The 20,876-nt window shown below is 42.5% G+C and overlaps 1 protein-coding gene across 9 annotated transcripts in view; it reads left to right on the top strand.

Moving 5' to 3' along the window:
* Positions 1–238: 238 nt before the first annotated feature.
* Positions 239–20,876, top strand: part of Fmnl2 (formin like 2) — a 274,154-nt gene continuing 253,516 nt past the window's right edge. For 5 of the 9 annotated variants that reach the window (XM_090342837.1, XM_090342827.1, XM_090342835.1 and 2 more), the window contains exon 1: positions 240–853. In XM_090342837.1, the coding sequence (XP_090198963.1) occupies positions 737–853 (117 nt within the window). In that variant the 5' untranslated portion in view covers positions 240–736. Of the gene's footprint in view, positions 854–20,876 lie in introns of all 9 variants that reach the window. The other 4 variants (XM_090342834.1, XM_090342831.1, XM_090342832.1 and 1 more) reach the window with 2 other exon arrangements.

The following is a 20,876-nucleotide window of genomic DNA, read 5'->3' as shown; positions in this document are numbered from 1 at the left end:
AAACTTAAATTTCATTCATTCCTCGGTCCAAAGTGCCTAAACGAAGCGGTACTGTACGACGTGGGGCCCGCTCCGCCTTTGCTCCAAAAGGATCCCGGGGCCCTCGGCGCGGCCCCGCGGAGCCCGCGCGGTCTCTGCGCGCGGCGCGTGGGCAGCTCGGACAGGAACTACGCGTCCCGGCAGTCCGCGGGGCGGGTGGGCGGAGCCCGGCCGGGGGCGGGGGCCTGACGAGCGGGGGCATTGTGTTCGCCAGCGCCGGGCTGCATTTGTCTGCCGGAGGGTGGTTAGGGAGCGTGTGCCGTAGTGGCTGGCCGGGGCGGCGAGTGTCTGCGGCGGCCGCGGGCTCGGGCGGGAGGCCGAGGAGAAGGAGGAGGAGGAGGAGGAGGGGGGACCACGCGCCTGCTGGCCGCGATCGCTGGCAGGGGGCGGGGTGCCAGCGGAGCAACATGCCCAGAGGCGCCCGGCGCCCTGAAGACCCTTCCCGAGGCAAAGGAGCCGGGGCCGCGCTGGGGCGGCGGAGAGCATGAGCGAGGCCGGGGGGCGGCTCGGCTCCGAGCGCTGCTGAGGGAGCGGCGAGCGCCGCAGGCTCGCGGGGCGCGGCGGAGGGCGGGGAGCGGCGGGCGGGGAAGCCGGGCAGGTCCACTGGCAGGCGGGAACCGACCGCGGGGAGCGGGAGTGATTTCCGACGCGGACGAGGGGGCCCGGAGCCCTCGCGGGGCTCCAGCGCGCAGCCGACATGGGCAACGCCGGGAGCATGGATTCTCAGCAGACCGAATTCCGGGCGCACAACGTGCCTTTGAAGCTGCCGATGCCGGATCCAGGTGAACTGGAGGAGCGGTTCGCCGTCGTGCTGGTGAGTGTGCGGCGGCCGGGCGTGGGGACCCCCGCCCCCTCGCCCTCCGCTGGGAGCGGGCGAGCCTCCCGTCCCGAGGGGGAGGCTCCCGCCTACCTTCCCCATTGTGGTCTCCCTGCCTCGCGCCTCGCCATCCTCCCCCGAGTCTCTCTCCGGGGAACCCGGGATGGGGACTGGGGTTCTGGGCCGGCGTCCCGGCCAGCCCTCACCCATTGTCTGGCGGGAGAGGCACCTCGCGGCGCGCGTACCCCCGGAGGTGCGGCGTGCGTGTGGAGAGGAGGTGGCGCGGGCTGGGGACGAGGGGAGCGGCGAGCCGAGGGCTTTGTGTTTCAAAAAAGAGAAAGGAAGGAAGCGGGACCGAGCCCCCCGCAAATCCTGAGCCTGTTCTGACCCTCGCTTGGGAGCCCAGTCCTGGGCCTGTGGGGTCCCCGGCAGATGGGCGCAGGTGGTCAGCTACAGGCGCTGTGCCCGGCGAGGAGCGAAGCAACTTCAAGTGTGGATATCCTGGCTTGACGGAGCGAGGAGCTTCCCCGATAGGGAGGAAGGGGAGAGTCCGGGTCCCCAAGCGGGAAGGAGGCATCTGAAACCTCAGCGGAGCAGAACCTCAGGCGTGTGTGTGTGTGTGTGTGTGTTGGGGGGATCGGGAGGGCTAGTGTATGGTGATACCCTTTGGTTTTTAAATCATAAAACACAAAAATGCACAGCTTTGCGGGGACGCTGCGAGCTGTATTAACTACGTGGGCGGCCCCCCCCCTCCCCCGTACCCCCAAGCCAAGTCCTCAGGTCCGCAGCCAAGGCCCACAATCAGCGTCTCTCAGCCTTCCAGTTTCTCAGATCCAAGATTCTGAAGCCTTCCTTCTGTCTCCTTTTCCTGCTGAGAGTTAAGTTCTGGGCTCGAACCAACCAGTTCTGTCCTGCTGTGAGCTCCTGAGGGTGTGGCGGCTTCCCCTAGCCCAGGCCTGAGTTTGAACTACACTTGGTCCCTACATTTCAGTTTTAGTGTTCCAGTCTCTTTTAAGGGATGTTGAGAAACGACAGGAACTGGATCTTTCCTAGTCTCACACTCGCACATCTTCTTTCTCTTAGTTGGTTACCCCAAATCCCATAAGCCTAGGCAGAAAGAAGAACTTGTGTTGGAAATCTGTCCACCATCTGACCCTATCTGCAAGAAAATTTGGCGTGTGTCACCTAGACAGCTTTGGAAAAGGACTTAAATCCTAGATCAGAAGTCAGTGTTTTGAGTTCTGGATGGGAACTAAGACATTTAAATTGCCTTTCTTCAGGGCTTTCAAAAGGGGCTGCCTTGGTTTGGGGATTTTGTTCAGATGGTAGGCTAGCTTTATCTTCTCTAGGAGGGCAGGGGCCACAAGCTTTTTCAGGCCACGGGAAACTGGCCTTTCAGTGGGGGAGATAGATGAGGTTGTTTCTTCTTTGATGGCCCACAGCTGCTCCCATATTGTGAGATGGGAATCCTGAAATGAAACAGCCTAGGCTTCAATTACTTCTCAAGGCAGTCTGGGTACATGCTCCTACTGCCTTTGTGGAGACAAACGTTTTTCTTCAAAAAAGAATTGTTTCTAACAGGCATGTGGCTCTTACCTCCGGGCTCTGGGCTTTTTGTTTTTCCCTCCATGCTGTGGTGCTGTGTGTGTGTGTGTGTGTGTGTGTGTGTGTGTGTGTGTGTGTGTGTGTGTGTGTGTGTGGTGGTAGTGGTGTGGCTGGTGGGGCTGATGACACCAGTGCAGCAGCCATAATAATAACAATAATGCAATTAAGTTCTGCTCAACCGGGATAGCATTTTTTTGCATGAGCTTTCAGTTACCCTGCTGATTAATAACACATGTTATGAATTAATCTTTAGAAAACTGATGTCCTTTTATTAACATGGTGAATTGTGGTCCCATTAAATCTAGCAGCCACAGTTCATGTGTAGACTTTTATGATTGTGCATCACAAGCTCCTTGAGGTGGCAGTTGTTTGTTGTGGCTACTTTTCCTCTACTGTGCGTCACACACAGTTCTGGATGCAGTTCTTTTAAGTTGTTTACAATTTTCTGAGCTGCTCAATCAATCAAACAAAAAAAACCCTAACAAAATCCCCAGCTGACCTTTTCTGAATAGAGACAAAGATTTTGGGATCTCCACTTGTAGACCACTTGTTAGGAGTTCACTTAGAGGAGTGATGCTTACTCTACTGTCCCATCTTCACTTACTCTGGGGTGATTTATGAGTGGAGTCACAGGAAACCTTTCCAAATGATCTAGTATCATGTTTTGATATATCTTGTGGTAGTTTTTGTGGTGCTATGTGTTCAACACTCTCAACTTCATCTTTCTTTGCTCTTATGAATGGACTGGAAGTCATTTATAGCCATTGCTTGAGATTAAGCTTGATGGTAAATTTAGTTGGCAATTTTTTTTTTTCCAGTTCTGGGGCTTGAACTCAGGGCCTGCGCACTGTGTTTGAACTTTCTGAGAACTAGCACTCTACCCTTGAGCCACAGCACCACTTCCAGCCTTTTCTGTGTATGTGGTACTAAGAAATTGGAACCAGGGCTTTGTGCATGCTAGGCAAGCACTCCACCAGTAGGCCACACATCTGGCCCTAGTTGGCAGGTTTTTAGGTGTCTATGTGAAAGAATTCATTCCCCTTACAATGGGAAATATTTTTGCCCTGGTAGTATCAGCTTTTTTTTTTCATCTCCGCTTTTTCCTTCTCTCTCTCTCTCCCTCCCCCCCTCCTTCTCTCTCTCTCTCTCTCTCTCTCTCTCTCTCTCTCTCTCTCTCTCTCTCTCTCTCTCTCTCTCTCTCTCGACAGTCTTAGTTTGTAGCCTATGCTGGCCTTGAACTCACAATCCTGTTATGCTGGGATTATAAGCATGCGCTACCATTCCAGGCTGCCTTTTTTTCATATATAATAAAGATCACACCTGGGCTTCAAGAGGAAAACTAGATGATAATACTGTGTAGAAAAGTATATAAGCACCTCATTGTAAGTATGACTTACATCAATAATGAATGTGCCATTTTAGGCTACCAAAACAATTCCTCCCATCAGCTGGTGATATTTAAAGGCTTTAAAAGGGAGGAGTAAATAAAAATTAAAGTGACAGTTTATCTTATTTTCTGTTAGGACCTCCTTAAGTAGAGCAAAAACATACTCATTGACTGTCTCCTATCCTTATCAGGTCATATGTGGTAAATTGTATAAATCTAAGAAAAATAATTAGTGGTTATGAATGGAAAGAACATGGGAGAGAGGAAAGCACAGTCACTGAAATAAGATGAGAGGAGAGATAAGGTTTTAAAACTTCCTGTGAATTATTACCAGTAAAAATTGGATCCTTAGTTTACTCCTTGTGAGGAAACCTCCTTCCTTAATCCTGTTTCAGCATTGCTATAATAATAGTTGGAAAGTTATGTTTATTTAAGGGATAAAGATTACTGACTTGATATATACATTTAACCATTTACATCTCTTTGTACCTCCCTTTCTGGTTGGGTTATATGGTGATAGGCATATGTGTATGTGCAGGCCTAACATCCCACACTGTGTATTTCTGTTATGTTCATTACTTGAAGTGTCTCATAAATGATAAGTTTGGTTCATTTACTTTTTTTTTTTTTTGCCAGTCCTGGGGCTTGAACTCAGGGCCTGAGCACTGTCCTTGGGCTTTCTCAAGGCTAGAGCTCTGCCTGAGCCACAGCACTACTTCCAGCTTTTTTCTATGTACATGGTATTGAGGAATCGAATCCGGGTCTTAGTGTATGCTAGGCAATCACTCTATCACTAGGCCAAACTCCCAGCCTTGGTTCATTTACTTCTTTGTTCTTTTGGAATATAATTGTGTGTGTGTGTGTGTTTATGTATTTATATTTGTAGGTAACATCAGCCTGGGTTTTTTGAGTTGTAAAAATTTATGACTATATAGCCACATGGCTTTCTAAAGGGTTTCTTAAACATTGTCTAATGACTGGGATTGCAAACTCACAAATCCCTCCTTGTTTTTTATTTTCAAATGTGATGCTATGAGGGTGAATCTTAGTGGGTGTTGTAAACAGCTGTGGTCTCTGTCCACGAATACTTCTTTTTATATTAGACACTCTGCAGTATTGTTTACTAGCTTTTGGCTTTTAGTCATTGATAGTAAAGTATGTCTGCAATATAAATTATAACTCCTCCAATTTCTCCGCTGGGTAGCTGTCCTTAGGATTCTTCTTTGAATAGCTAGGTAAAGGAAAACTTTCAGTATCAACATAATTTCAGTATTAATACCCTAAAACAGATACAAGTGATAGATTAGGAAGCAATGGTGTGGGACAATATTCTCATGTTTGGTATGGAGAACTGGTTTAGTACCTCATTAATTTGACTCAGTTTCCTTTCGAGTTTTTGTTTCCTTCTTATTTGCACTCAGTAAATGCAGTTGTTTTACCTTGGGAAGTATTAGGAACATTTTGAGGCAGCTGTTTGTTAGCAAGCCTTATACTTACTTGCCCTCACCAAGTCTTCTTGGTAACTCCAGCCTTCAGCACATGAATGCTAAGTAATGATTACCTAAGTGGCCTGAAGTCATCTGGTTATTAAATAACCAATCTGGGATTTTAACTAGACTTGAATCTCTGTTCCACACTCTCTCTTGGCTTCCGTATTATATTACATTTTTCTAAACTTACATTGAAGTTATAAAAATAAAAGGGGCTAGGATCGGACTAAAAAATTTCTAGATCTGATCAGTGCAAGTTTCAGATTGTATACAGTTGTAGAAGTTTCTCTTGAGCTGACTGAAGTAAGATATAGTTGCTATTTATCTTTAGATGTCAAACCTTTTGCATCAGTGTTCAGTTAAATATGGATGTTATTCAAAAGTGTGATTCAAAGCTAAGCATAGTTTTTCTTTTTAGGGGTAGATTTGGGGCCTTGGTTGGAAATTTTAGGTTTAGGTTTAGCAAACCAGGGGAAGAGACAACTTATCTCTAGAATGCATATATTTCCAGTGTAATTACCTGTGAAAGGGACAAGGAAGGTTGAGATGTAAAAGCAAAGTTTGTTTCCCACTTTTCACCACTTCCCGGGGAGCACTTGCCATGAGGTCTGTTGAGCAGATGGATGGGTGGGAGCATAGCCAGGCCATCACATGCTGCTGATTGGTTTTCTCACATCCTTTTCCTTGCTGTCAGGAAAGACAGTATATAAGAGGGGGGGGGGCGAATATTGCCATCTTTGAACTGCCACAATTTCACCCCAGGTACTTACTGCTTAAGTTTTATTTATTTTTTTAACTCTCCAAAGTGGGAATGGATACATAAGGCTATGTATATTACCATGGTTAGTATAAATTTTTTTCCTTCTAATAAGCTCAGTAAGAATGTGAAGATATATTTGAATATTGTTGATAGAAGTTGATCAGATTATTTTGTGTTTGTTGTTCTTAATGTATTATGTGAAGCTATTTCTTTTTTCTTTTTGTCCCCTTAAGGTATATCTCATGTTGTTACTGTATCTGACTATGGTACTTGGTATATTTTATTTTTGTTTGTGTATTTGAAAATGGGAAGGTAAGGGAAAAACAAGAAAAGTGGGAGTGGGAGGGAGTGGGAGGAGAGCAAGTGGGAGAAAACATGGGAAAAGAAAACAGTGTTCAAGAAGTAATGTACCACATGTGAAAGGGTATCAATGTATGTGAATTAATGCACCTTCTATCTGGCAAATATCATGTAACCCTTTTACTGATTACAATAAAAAAAAAGAAGTAATGTACCCTCTACATGATGAATGTAACTGCAACCCCTCTGTACATCACCCCAACAATAAAATGTAATTTAAAAAAGATCATACACTTTCATTGCAAATGTTTGGTTCTGGTGGGAGAATTGATAAAATTGAAGTGAAAAAAAATGTGTGTATGCCCTTAAGTCCCTAAGGAGATTTACTTTTTGCGTGTGGCCTCTAACCAACCAAGTAAGAAGTAGGAGACCTTGATTTTAGAATCTTACCTGCTGCACCAGCTTTGGTAAGTTAATCTCCTTTTCCTGCCCTAACCAACCCTTTGTGAATAGGAGTTGAATTTGGCACAATTCAGAGGGTAGTTATCAGATGATGGAAATCATAGCACTACAAGTGTAAATGTTGTAGAAACATAATACATTGTGGTCCATCGGTCAAATTATAATGTTGTGTTGCACTTTTGTGTGGAAAGGTATGTGTCTGTGTTCTGTGTGGTCTATAGAGTGCAATTCCCTAATGCCACTGAAAATCCTGGAATGGAGAAATAGTTTAACAGACTTGTCAAAAAATGGATGAGTTCTCTGTCAAGAGTTGTTCAGACAGAGCTCTGTGAAAATGCTGGTGACAGGAAGACCCTTCCCATTGCCAAGATACAGCAAGTGAATTAGTAACTCAAAAGATGCTCTTCTGATGAGTCATGTTTGATGGTTGAGATGAGTCTCTAGCATATGTACATAGGGGAGGATCTTTTCCTAGGTCCCCAAATGAGACAATTAAATTTAGGTTCATTTGTTAGAATTTCCTGTATAGCTTGTTCATATAAAATGTCACAGTTGTCCAAAAGTAGCCAGTATAAGAAGTACTGCTTATAGATGATTGTCTTTCTTTTGCAAGAGGGTACTGTTATCTAGAGTCCTTTTCTGAACAAAACAGTGAACCCTTGTACAAGGACAGATTGGAAGAGCTTAGGAGGGAAGGTGAGAAACAAGTAATGCACTACTTGACAGAGGCCCTCTTGTAGATTTCATATAGTCCCTTCTTTCCTCAGTGACAGGAAGTGTGTCCCCAGACTTTGGGATCATGATGAGAGGGTTCTCATAAGCCTTAGCATAGTAGAGGAAGCTCATGCTTTGTGTTTCCATTACAATTCTGTCTGTTCATACTATAGGGAGAACTTCAGCTTTCCCCTTTTATCCTGTCCTCCTGGCCGGAAGGAACTGAGGTTTCAGAAGCTTAGGGAAGAGCTGGCAGTGGAGAGCTGTCGCACAGATTGTGAGATGGGATGGCAGGGAATCCCTAAGTGTGGAAATACCAAGTCTTATTTGGTGATATAATGGTATTTGATATTGACAAAGTGGTGATATAATGCTACAGTACCCGGGCCCTGAGTTTAAGCCCTAGAACTTGAATAAAACAAACAAACAAGGGCCAGGAGTTTAGCCTCGTGATAGAGTGCTTGCCTAGCATGCACGAATACCCGGGTTCGATTCCTCTGTACCACATACATAGAAAAAAAGCTGGAAGTGGTGCTGAGGCTCAAGTGGTAGAGCTCCAGCCTTGAGAAAGTCCAACAACAGTGCTTAGGCCCTGAGCTCAAGCCCAGGACTAGCAAAAAAACAAACAAACAAACAAAAACAAAAAATAGTAATAAGAAAGGTAGAAGAAGCAAAATGTGCTGAATGATTAGTTAACTAAGAAACAACCATCAAATTACAGAAATGAAGATTTACAGGGACAGTTCTATAATATATTATAATTGAAGATTGAGCAGTGACCCTGAGTTGTACTTCTAAGAGCTAGTAATAGATCCATTGTAGTTTTGCTTGAATTTCTATTCTACAGCTTAATTGTTTGTTGGTTCAATGCAGGCCTTTGCTTTGATCTCTGGTTTTACCACTTACAAAGACTTGATGAGCTTGGCTTCCTGGAGTGAAATTCAAATACACTTGTGAAATGTAAACAACATTCATTTATTAAGAATCCTATAATCAAGGAAAATTGGCATGCTTATATAAGCAATTAGCTTTGGGAATAGAAAGATAAATAGGATGCTAGGTCAAGAATGAGCTGATTGTTCTCAGTGTAAGACTTTAGTTACTCCTTTATGAGTTAAAGCATAAGTAAATAGACATTCCTCATGTTCATAATCTTTAGCATAGTGGCCGAAGGTTTGGGGGCAGCATATATGTGGTTTTCTGGAACTGAGAGAGAATAGAAGCAAGTTGTATCTTATATTCACCTAAAATGCACATCTTTCAAGGAAGTATATGTAGATGACTTATGAACAGATACAATTTTCTAGTAATTGGAAACAGGGAAACAAGCTGTTAATTTGTGTGTGACTATTAAAGGATTATAATGGTGTTTTGATTTTGGGGGATAAGGGGGTCAGGGTCTTTAGCTGGTATCCTTTTGTCTCAGCTCCTGATGGCTGGAATTACAGGCATTTGCCAGTGTACTTGGCTCCATATGTGTTTCATTTTGATGTTAAAGGTAAAGAAGATGACTATAGTGGCATCTGCCTTTGTTGAACAATGTTTTTTTTTGTTTCTTTTAGAATGATAACTAACAGAAAAGTTGGATAGTTGGATATATCACAATTAGATGCATCACGGTAGCACTCAGTTTGTGCAGCAAGTTAAATCCCACCATGAATCTACTTTATGAAAATTTGGGAGCAGAATGCAGAGGAGATGGATCAGGGTAACAGTTTCATCAGCTCTGGCCCCTTTCCTGATATGACAAGCCTTGTGATTCTTTTGAGAAAGCCTTCTCTGTTAGATAACAGTTGAGCACTTTGACTCATCCAAGTTCAAGAAAGCCAGTTCAGTCCTAATGTCTTGGGACTAGAATGCCATAAACTTGGCATTGGTGATTCTCTTGGACTTGTCACAAAATCAATCTATTGCCAGCTAACAAGGGCACCCAGATGTAAACTTGGAGAAACCATTTAGAACTGTGTGTGGCCTCCCAGGTTTGTAGACGTTTCCAGTTACCTGTCTTGAGTTTTCCCTAATATTTTCACAGTATAATGCTGGAATCTCAAGGTAGACTCTTTGGAAAGTTTGTAGAGCACAGAAATGTCCATATTATTTATGAATTAACCCCCTCACCCAATCATTTGATGAAGTAGTTCTGCCTCCCTCCCCCTTTAGGTGCTACTGGGATTTGAGATACACTTGTTTGGCCAGTACTTTGCTACTTTTCACTCTGCCCAGCCCCCTTTTTGCATTGGTTATTATTATTTTTTAATCTTAAACTCTCTTTTTTTTTTTTTGTCATTGTTGTTGGTTGAGGGTCTTGAACTTGGGACCTTGAGTGCTGTTCCTGAGCTCTTTTACTCAAGGCTAGCTCTACTTCTTTGAGCCATAGCTCCATAAGCGTCTCATGAACTTTCCCGCCCTGGCCTAGACTGGCTTCAAAACGTGATCCTTAGATCTTAGCCTCCTGAATAGCTAGGATTGTAGCTGTGCATGATCTACTGGCACCTAGCATAGGTACTTTTTCTCCTCTACCACCACCTCTTCTTCCTCCTCCTCCTCTTCCTCCTCTTCCTCCTCTTCCTCCTCTTCATCATCACCCCTCCCCCCCACCTTCCAATTTTCTCCTCCTATTGCATCCACATGTTGTATAGTTAGTTTTCAATGAAGTGTGTAATGAGTACTATTGCTGCATTTGTTCACCCTTTGTCCCCTTGCTTGCATTGGGTTATTTTTGAGATAGGGTCTTGCTTTATGCCTCACTGGCCTGAGCTGTGAGCCTCCTAATAATGTTTCTTTTTGTTACTGGAATGGCAGGCCTACTTCACTTTGGCCAGCCCATTGCATTTCTTCTGTAGCTTGGAATGACACGTGTGCCACCATGTTTACCCATGAATTGGGATAGAGACTCACAACCGTTTACTCCTATTCTTGTCTCTAACTAGTCTTAATCTTTGAGAATCCCAGATATGTGCCTCTGTAGTAGCTAGGATTATGGACTTGTGCCACTGCTCAGTCTAAGGCAATTCTTTAGTTAGACACTTATATTTTTATTTTAGTTCAATAGTATCAGAAGTCCCAAGGGTAGTTCCCGTTTCAGTTTTCTGTTGATAATGAAGAAATGTTAAACAATTGCTTAAAAAAAATTGTTCTCAGCTGGGTGCTGGTGGCTCACACATGTAATTGTAAGCTACTCAGGAGCAAAAAAGCTCTGGACAGTGTCCAGGCCCTGAGTTTAAGCCCCATGACCAACCAAAATATTTTTTTCTTTAAAATGATATTGCTTACTCATCCATTGTGGAAAAAAAAATGCATCTTTTAGACTGAATACACTGTGATGACACTCAGATGAGGAGCTGATTCTTCTCAGACGTGGTTAGACTTGGCTGCTTGCCTTTCCAGCTGCAGTCTCTCACCTGCTGTACCTTCTTAGTGGTCATGCTCAGGTGGAGGAGAGTAGGCCACAGGATTATGCCTGTGGTTGGATTCTAAATACCTCTAACCATGAGGTTTCTACCACTTCCTTTAAGAGATTTTCCCAGTGCAAGCAGGCACTGTGCTTACTTACAGTGCAACATTAGGTGGTGTTGATGTATGGTGCCTTCCTGATGCTGCTGTTAGTTAAATGTCACCACTGATTATACTTTAATGGTACCGATATGACTGTGCATAAGATCCTGTTGTTTTTCATAAACCTGTGAAGACATTTTGATTTATGTTCCTAGAATTATTTGTGAGTGGGTGGGATTTTCACACTGAAAATAAGCATTTGCAGTTTGGGGTACTGATTTCTGCCTTTAGGCGCTCATAGGTTCCAAGATTTTGTATTTTGCCTCTCATCATTCTGACCTTTAGCTTTTACTGTCTTTTTGATGGTTGTTAAAATATTAAAAGATATAAGATGATGAATTTAGTCTTGTGCTGTTTCCTCTTCAGATTCCTATTATGTTATTTCAATTTGGAGTCCTTTGTCGATCCATGTTAATATTAGGTTTATGCTCCTTACTCCACCTGTTAACTACTGCTCAACCTTCTCATCAGAGTGATCGTGGTTGGGTCAGACCTGTGTCTTTTTGATTTTCCTTGTAGGACCCTGACTTGGAGTCTTCTTTTGTCCTTGTCTCCAGAACAGACATACCTTTCCTTCCTTCATAACTTTTCTCACAGTGATTCTCTTATATAAAATAGCTTCTCTGCTTACTAAGTCTATATCCAGCCTTCGGCTTTCTTCTAAAATCCTTCCTAGTTCAGGTGACTGTCCAGGCCCACATCAGCTTGGGGACGGCTGGAAAGCCAACTCCCTTTACTTTGATCTCTTTATTGTGTGAATTAGCTTCCTGACTCTCAAAGCACTTGATTATATATCACTCATGTGTGGTGTGACTATAAACTGTGGAGATGCTGGTGTGTCTAGCTTTGTAGTTGCTGTTTATGTCTTTGTTTTGTCTGCAACTTAACTCTGCTGGCTCCTGGAAGGCAAGGGTTGTGGCCTTTTCCACAGCATTGTGTGACCCAGTGCTGTAGAGGGAGGGTCTCCACTGAATATTGCTGTTTAGAGAATTCCAGTAGCTGCTTGAGAAGCTATTGAACGGATCACTTGTGGCTGAGTGATAATTGCATACAACTTGTCTTTGTGTTGAGATTAGGCTCTTACACATTCTCATCTTGGTTTAGGCTCTCACACATTCTCATCTCGGTATTTTCCATCTTCATTATAGTTGGTGCCCATGAATACTGACTGGTCAGATAACAAGTTGGCATCAAGCTTTTCTTGATTCCTTAGAGAAAAGTGAATTAGAATCAAAAGAGAGAGGAGTTGAAATGGCCAAAGAAAATCTGGTTTATCACGGTCCTTAAAGCCAGGTTTGAATTGTCATGATGTCACCAAGTGAGTAGTTAGGATAGCAGTTCAGACCTTTCTTAAAGTAACTCCCTCTCATGGTATCTTTATTTGAAATAAAATAAAAGCAGCGTTCCTTAGTCTGACATTTTAGTACTTCGCTGTTTAAGGGAGCTTCAGATTGTCATTTGTGGTTATAAAGGTTTTTTAAGCAATGAGATAAATAGGGCATGAGAGCATGTGGCTTGAAGTTAAAGAAGAAAGCAGTGAAGCTTGTGATCCAGTTTTATGTCTTTGCAACTAAAACTCCAGGGAGCCTTTCACTGTAGAATAAGGTGATGTTTATGAGCTTTCTCAAGTCATTAGATGCTTTATAAAGCGTTATCTCTAGTGTTCTTAACAACGTTCTAGGGAGGTGATGCCTTCCTTTAATGAGACTGTGGGACCAGTAGTGGAAGCTAGATTTTGTTCCGTTTTGTGTTTTGAGGCAAGGCCTCACCATGTAGTTCAGGCTGGCTTGAAACTTGGAATCCTTGAGTTGTAGATTTTGGGGTATTAGAATTATAGGTGGGTGTACCATACCTGGCTTGGTGGCAGGAATTGACTCCTAGGACTGTCAGATGAGAAAAAGTTGTGCTTTTTTCCGGGAGAGGGATCCTGAATTAGCTATGTCATTAAATGTATGCTTGCTCAGTCTTTGCATGTCCTATGGGCTAAGTTAATTATTTCCACACAATGGCTACTTTATGTCTATACAGAGTCCAGCTTGTGTTATGAGCTGCACAATCTTACCTTGCTCTCAGGGACTTGGTGGAGCTAGGAAAACAAAGACAACAAAAAAAACCTCAGGCAGCTGCATAATCATCAGTACAGTTGCAGATGGACCTGGTTCCAGGGCTCAGAGAGAACATGCTGTGCTGTGCTCTGAGCATTCAGGAAAGGTTTCCGGGGGAATAGGAAGTAGCCAACAGACTTGTAAGATTCCTGAGCAGTCCATTCACTGCTACACAACATTTTTCATTCCACACTATGTGTTTCATTCATTAGACACTGCTTAAGAAAAACTTGTGTTTTATAGTCAAACAGTCCAGAAGTATTTATTGAGTACTTTCTATGTGCAGTGTTGTAGGCACTGGAGGATACTGAAGAAGGCAGACCTAAGGGTTGCTCTCAAGTGAAGGAGGCTGGAAAATCCAGACATGGAAGGATACACAGGTGCACTAATGGGACTATTGAGATTATGGGAAACGTTAGAAAGAAAATAAAATAGGTTGATGTGAGATAGTGTGGTCTTCCCTAAGACGTGAGTGATGAGGAGCAGGCACCTCCTGTACTCTGATCAGCAGGAGCTTCAGGCTGCTGGAGCATTGGGACAGTGATTTGTTCTTACCCCCGCCTCTCCAAACTGGCTGAAGAAACAGCCACTTCCAGGACCCTGGAGCGGGTGAACAGCATGTAGGATGCTCTCAGCCCAATGGGCTTCAGACCTTGTAAGCCTGTGGGGAAACTTCAAGTTTGATGCTCTCAGATCTGTTTGAGTATCAGTCCTAACTGCTGTTTCTTGTAAATGGTTTGTGTGGTCAGTTCTGCCTTGTGTTATGTTTGTGCAATTTAAGAAGAAATAATCATTTTCATGTTTTTCATTGTTCTAGACATGTGGAACGTGTGGTTTGGGAATGGAGTGCTGATTAGGATAAGTGGCTTATGCAAGGCCTCTCCTTAGAATGAATGGCCAGGGCCCTTTGTTGAAGCCATCCCTGAACCTGAGACAGGCAAGGCAAGCAGAAATTACTTAATTGCTACTAGTATGTGGCTCAGATTCTTTCTCTTTAAAATTTTTTTCCACTACAAAATTATTTAAAGGACACACAACAGTTTTATACAGAGATTTGATTCTGGAGTTAAAAATCAAAGTTGTGTGTAATTAAAATATCCCTAAGATTCATCAGGTAGCCCACAAAAGTACAGTATATGTAATGTAGAGTTATATGTATTATACTCAAGAAAGTATTTTTTTTCTTTTATAGTGTTGGATATCTGAACTCAGGGCATTTAATGTGCTAGGCTGGTATACTACCTCCAGAGCCATGCCCCTAGCCCTCAAGAAAGTAATTCCTAATGCATTTTAAAGTTTTGGGAACCTTGGAGCTTTACTAAAGGAGAAACTACAAAAGTTCATGTGCAACTGTCTGACATTCCAACCTTTCTTAGCAGGAACTCGAATCTCCAGCAGTGACTAGAGAATGTTAGGTGGGAAATTCAAATACATCATTGCTTCCTGGTAGAGTTAGGCCATTCACTGTCAAAGCATCTCCATGTGTCCCTGTGAGGATTTCAGGGCAGCTGTCAAGTGAGTTTAAGTGTGGATTTGCTGTATGAAAAGTAACATTACATCATAAGTCAGTAATTGTGAATAAAAATTTTCCACACTCCTGCCTCAGTCTACTGAGTGTTGGAATTACAGGTGTGTACCTCCTCACTCAACATACAGATTTCTGTGATTGTGCATGAGAAAGTGTGATTTGTGAATGAGTATGTATATAAACCAACAAACTCAGGAATTTGCAAATACTGACCATCTATTTTAACACTGAATTGCATCTCAGGACTGTCTGTGTCTTTGATTATTTCAGTAAACATGAAAGGTAGCTCAGAAAACCTGAAAAATAGGTATGTATCTCTTTTTGTATATGAGAAATCCAGGATTAGAGAAGTTAAGGAACTTGCCCAAGGACACACATCTCTAGTGGATATTTGAGCTGAAAACCTTAAATCTGTCAATTTGAGAGCAGTATTCCAAAAATAGAAACATATAGTTTATGATGATATAAACTATGACTATAGCACAAATATAATCTGTATAATTCCACATAAATAGAAATTTCAATGGTGGTACATACAGCATCTTTTCAGCCTTTATTCATTTTTATATGTCTATATCAAATAGTAATTATTATTTTATTTATTTATTTAATTTTTATTTATTTATTTATTTTTTTGCCAGTCTTGGAGCTTGAACTTAGAGCCTGAGCACTGTCCTTGGACACTTTTTGCTTAAGGATAGTGCTCTGCTGCTTAAGCCACAGCACCACTTCCTGCTTTTTCTTGTATGTGGTACCGAGGAATTGAATCTGGGGCTTTGTGTATGCTCAGCATACACATACATACTGTACCACTAGGCTAGGCTCCAGGCCCTTATTTTATTTTTATTTTTGTTGGTCATGGGGCTTGAACTCAAGGCCTGAGCATGCTCCCTGAGCTTTTTTACTCAAGGCTAGCAATCTACCACTTTGAGCCAGATTGCCACCTCTGGATTTCTGGTAGTTAGAGATAAGAGTCTCACAGACTTTCCTACCTGAGCTTGCTTTTACTAGTGATCCTCAGATCTTAGCCTCCTTAGTAGCTAGGATTTCAAGCATAAACTGCCTGCACCCAACTTAATTATATATTCTTTAAAAAAAAAAACCAAACTAGGGGCCGGGAGTTTGGCCTAGTGGTAGAGTGCTTGCCTCGCATGCACAAAGACCCGGGTTCGATTCCTCGGTACCACATACATAGCAAAAAAAAAAAAAGCTGGAAGTGGTGCTGAGGCTCAAGTGGTAGAGCTCTAGCCTTGAGAAAATCCAAGGACAGTGCTCAAGCCCTGAGCTCAAGCCCAGGACTGGCAAAAAAAAAAAAAAAACAAAACCCAAACTAAAGATAAAATAAGATCTGGATGAATATGCCATGTCCACTATTGAAACAGTAAAGGCTGAATAAGCTTGTGATCAAATTAGCCTTTTTCTAGTAATAGTTGTCCTCCCAGGCATTCTCAGGCTGGATCAAATAACTGTCTCTGAAGTATTGTTTTTATAACTGTTCCTAGCAAAAGGGCAGTGTTGTTACAGCTTGAAGGCTGTGTAGTAAGCCTCTGGCTCAGCCCACAGTGATAATTCATAGACTTGCACTTCCTTGTGAGAAGAACAACTATTACTTTCTTATATTGTCCCCTTTATGTTGTTATGGGGATTACTTATTTTAAAAATATCAAATACCATGTAATTTAAAAAATTCAATCAACCAGTGTTCTGTTTGGGTGCTTACATCAAACAAAGCATTGTTAACATTCTGGGACACAGAGTGATTAAAACATCCTTTCTGTCTTTAAAGTGTGAACTGCCTAGTGGAAGAGAGATGCTTGAAAATAGAGATGATAGGAGTCTATCTACCTACCTACCACTTAACCACTTTTTGCAATTTGGGGTTTGAATCAAGACTCACATTTGCTCAGCATGCTTGCTCTGTGGATGTTCCACCATTTGATTCACACCTCCAGTCATGCTTTTTTGCTGGTTATTTTTGACATGCAGTCTCATGGACTTGTGGTATATGTGCTAACCTTGATCTTTTGGATCTCAGCCTCCTGAGTATCCTGGATTATAGTCATGAGCCACTGGAACATGGATGCTGATAGAATATTTAAAGGCATGTCTCATATATGTATATAAAATAAAGACATAGTGAAGTTTAAATTTTTGTATTGTTTTAAATGAAGTTTTATAAATCTAGACAAGGTTGAAAGTTGCAATATATAATATATAAAGTGAATTTTGCTCTATGCCTGTGTTTGAGTCTGTGTAGATAGCTTGGACTAAAAAAAAAAAAAAAAATCCTGGGGTGGAAATGTGGCTGAGTGGTAGAATGCTTGCCTAGCATGCATGAAGCCCTGGGTTCGATTTCTCAGTACCACATAAAGAGAAAAATCTGGAAGTAGTGCTGTGGCTCTAGTGGTAGAATGCTAGCCTTGAGCAAAGGAAGCTCAGAGGCAGTGCCTAGGCCCTGAATTCAAGCCCCAAGGGAAAAAAAAATCCTAATACTAGGTCAACCTTTCATGTGGAGCATGATTCTGTCTCAAATAGTTGCTGCTGTAGATTTCAAGCATCAGATTTCCAGGCAATGCCCATTCTCATTTTGTTAGAAAGCTTACAAGTCTTTCCAACAGAGCATATTGGTAAGAATTCTGAGTTGGCATAGGACCTTACATCAGAGCACTTAAAAAGACTTTTCTGAAAAATAGGCTAGTTTATGAACACAGGCTTTGGCATTAGATCTGAGTTTGAATCAAAATTGTGCTACATAGAGTGAGTTCATTGACCTCTGTTGGTTTGCCTATCTACATCTGTCATAAGAGACTATACCTCATTAGATTATTGTGGCTAGAAACTGATGCTGCATAGATTGTATAGTTGAGTTGTGACGCTCAGATAAATATCTCACACAAAGCAGTAGTCCTTGAAATAGGAAGGGAAGTAGGGAAAATAATATGATTGGGAGGGGGGTGGCAGGAGGGAAATGGGATCAAAACATGAGAAGGGGTATCAATGTGCCAGAAGTAATGCACCTGGCTACCTGACAAATGTAACTGTAACCTCTGTATACATTATCCCAACAACAGCAAAAAAAAGCAGTACCCTCTCTCCCTTCCTCCCTCCCTCCCTCCCTCCCTCCCTCCCTTCCTCCCTTCCTCCCTCTTTTCCAAGTCCTGGGGCTTGACCTCAGGGCTTGAGCACTATCCTTGGGCTTTTATCAAGGCTAGTGCTCTACCACTTGAGCCACAGCAACGCTTACGGTTTTTCTATGTATGTGGTGCAGAGGAACTGAACCTGGGTGTTTGTGCATTTGGGCAAGCACTTTACCACTAGGCCAAACTTCTGGCCTGGTAGTTCTGATGATTTCTTTTGATAGTACTGATGTTTGAATGCAGGGTGGGTGGGTGGGCAGGCAGGCAGGCGCTTTCCCTCCCTCCCTCCCTCCCTCCCTCCCTCCCTCCCTCCTTCCCTCTGTCTTGTCTGTCTGTCTGCCTCCCTCCCTCCCTCCCTCCCTCCCTCCCTCCCTCCCTCCCTCCCTCCCTCCCTCCCTTCCTCCTTTCCTTTCCTTTCCTTTCCTTTCCTTTCCTTTCCTTTCCTTTCCTTTCCTTTCCTTTCCTTTCCTTTCCTTTCCTTTCCTTTCCTTTCCTTTCTCTCTTTCATTTCTTTCTCTTTTTTCTTTTTCTTTCTTTCTGGCCAATCCTGGGGCTTGAACTCAGGACCTGGTCACTGTCCTTGAGCACTTTTACTCAAGGCTAGCACTCTGCCACTTGAAGCACAGCACCACTTCCAACTTTTTTCTGTGTATGTGGTCCTGAGGAATTGAACCCAGGACTTTGTGCGTACTAGGCAAGCACTCTACCACTAGGCTATGCTCCCAACTAAACCCAGGGCTTTTTTTGTGCTTGCTAGGTAGGTGTTCTATTGTTAATTTCTTTTTTGATCTAGGGTCTCAACTTTGCATGGGTTGATTATGAACTCATGATGTATCTCCCTCCATTCCTCTACTCCACTTTCTGTTGGAGAAAAGCTATAGCTTTAAAATCTAGAGTAACTACTGGGCTTCTACTGGCTATTTCATAGGTTACTTTAGTTAAATCTTCAACCTCACATGTGAAGATTAACAAGAGAAATCAGGCCCCAGCATGCTTAGAGTTGAACCGTTGGTAACTTGCATCAGTTATTCTTGCCTTAAGATTGCACTTACTAATCTTCTCCAGTGGATGAATATTTCAAAGGTCTGGTTCATGTATAGCTCATGGATATGTATCTTGATCCTTGGAATATTTTGTGCTATTTAGGAAAAGTCCTTGGAATTTCATTGAGTGTTCCCTTTCAGGCTTACTGGAAGTGTTAGTGTTGTCATCACTGGAGCAGACAACCACCATGCTGTGTGTAGCATCAGAACTACAAAGCAACTAGTTCCCCTGAGAAAGTCCATCTGAGCCTTGAAGAAATTGCTGTTGAAGTTTTGTTTGGCACCAGCTTCATTTTGAGATGGATGGAATCACTTGGATTTTCTTCTGAGTTCTATTAGTGACAAGAACATAACGTGTACATCGGGTCTTTTTTCATTATGTTAAGAAACATTGGTTTGTAAGAGCTGCATCATTGTCACTACCTCTTGCTTCTCCTCCTCTTCCTCCTCTTCCTCTTCCTCCTCCTCCTCCTCCTTTTTCTTCCTCCTCCTCCTTCTTCATTTTCCTCTTCTTCCTTCTTCTTTCTTCTTCTTTTTCTGGGTCATAGGGCTTGAACTACACCTGGGTGCTTTCCCTGAACTCTTCAGCTCAAGGCTACGGACCTACTCTTGAGGAAAGCCCCACTTCCCATTTTCTTGAGGTTAATTAGAGATAAGAGTCTCAGGTACTTTTGTCCCTAGCTGGCTTTGAACCTTGATCCTCAGATCTCAGCTTCCTGAGTAGCTAGGATTATAGACATGAGCCACCACACCCAGCTGTAACAGTCTTCTTGAGTTGTGTCTTAATCTTGCTGAATCACACAGAGCTAAATTTAGGAAACAAATTAAGATACTACCATTGTCCAGGAATGAGAGCCTAGAATTTTCTAAAGATACACTTCTTTTTTTTATTCTTAACTTTATGAGGACAATTATACATTCTTTCCTTGCAAGATAAAATGTCTCTTTTGCCATAAATTTCATAATGGCAATCTACTTTTTTTTAGTGAGATAAAAGGATATTGGATAGCACTGTCAAAATCCTATGTTCTCAGATCCTTGGGAGTTCTTAAAATTATATGAGCTAAAGCTGTGTGCATGATATTCTTTTTTGGGGGGGGGGTTGTGTTGTGTCCTATTTCCATATCAATTAGTTTTAACTTTTGGATTGTAGTAATGAAGGTATGAACCCATTTTGTCATGCTCCTTGTGCTGTTTATTTTAGTCATTAGTCAGCTTAAAATTACATGAAAGGACAAACCAATTCTATAAAGGTCCATATGAAAAGGATTATATTACGGTACAAATCCTTATCCTGTCTTTTCCCTGTGACTCATTATTTTTGAAGTGTTCATTTTGACAGCTTTTTTGCATCACAGATCAGTCACAATGCTGGTATTTTTGGCGAGGTGCTAGACTTTACCCTGATGCTCATGAGGGTCACTGCCAAGAATAAAGAGGAGAGTTATAAGGGAAAAATAACAGCATCACAAACATTGCTTTTTGTCTTTAGAAGAAACAGAATTGGGAGCAAGATGGTATTTCACTGCCCTAACAAAAGAACATCATGCTTTATTCCAATGAAAATATCCTTGATGTGCTATCCCAATCTTTGACTATTGTAACTATCTTTTCCAGGGTAGTTTGTAGGTAAGAGCTTTCCTTCTAAACTTTCTCCCCACTTCAGAAATTACTTTTTTAGGGTTTAGGTTTTCTCCTGTCTCAGTGAGCTTGCTTTTGGCTTGTTCAATTTTGTGCTGCATGAAATCCCTTCAGAAGAAACTTCCAGGAACTTCAAAGGCACAGCAGATACCTAGGGTGCATTGAGAAATGAAAATGTGACCCTTTGTCTCATTCCTTTTCATCTCTCTTACAAGCATTCTTTCCTTCTGTGTAAACAGATTCTTGTAATGGTGTAGTCCATCACACTGTTAAATGCGTGATGCAATTTCATG

Source organism: Megascapheus bottae, chromosome 12 (genome assembly GCF_031878675.1).
Source record: "Megascapheus bottae isolate mThoBot1 chromosome 12, mThoBot2.hap1, whole genome shotgun sequence".
NCBI classification, from domain to species: Eukaryota; Metazoa; Chordata; class Mammalia; order Rodentia; family Geomyidae; genus Megascapheus; species Megascapheus bottae.
Note: the sequence above shows the minus strand (reverse complement) of the source record. Positions and strands in the feature narration are given on the sequence as shown.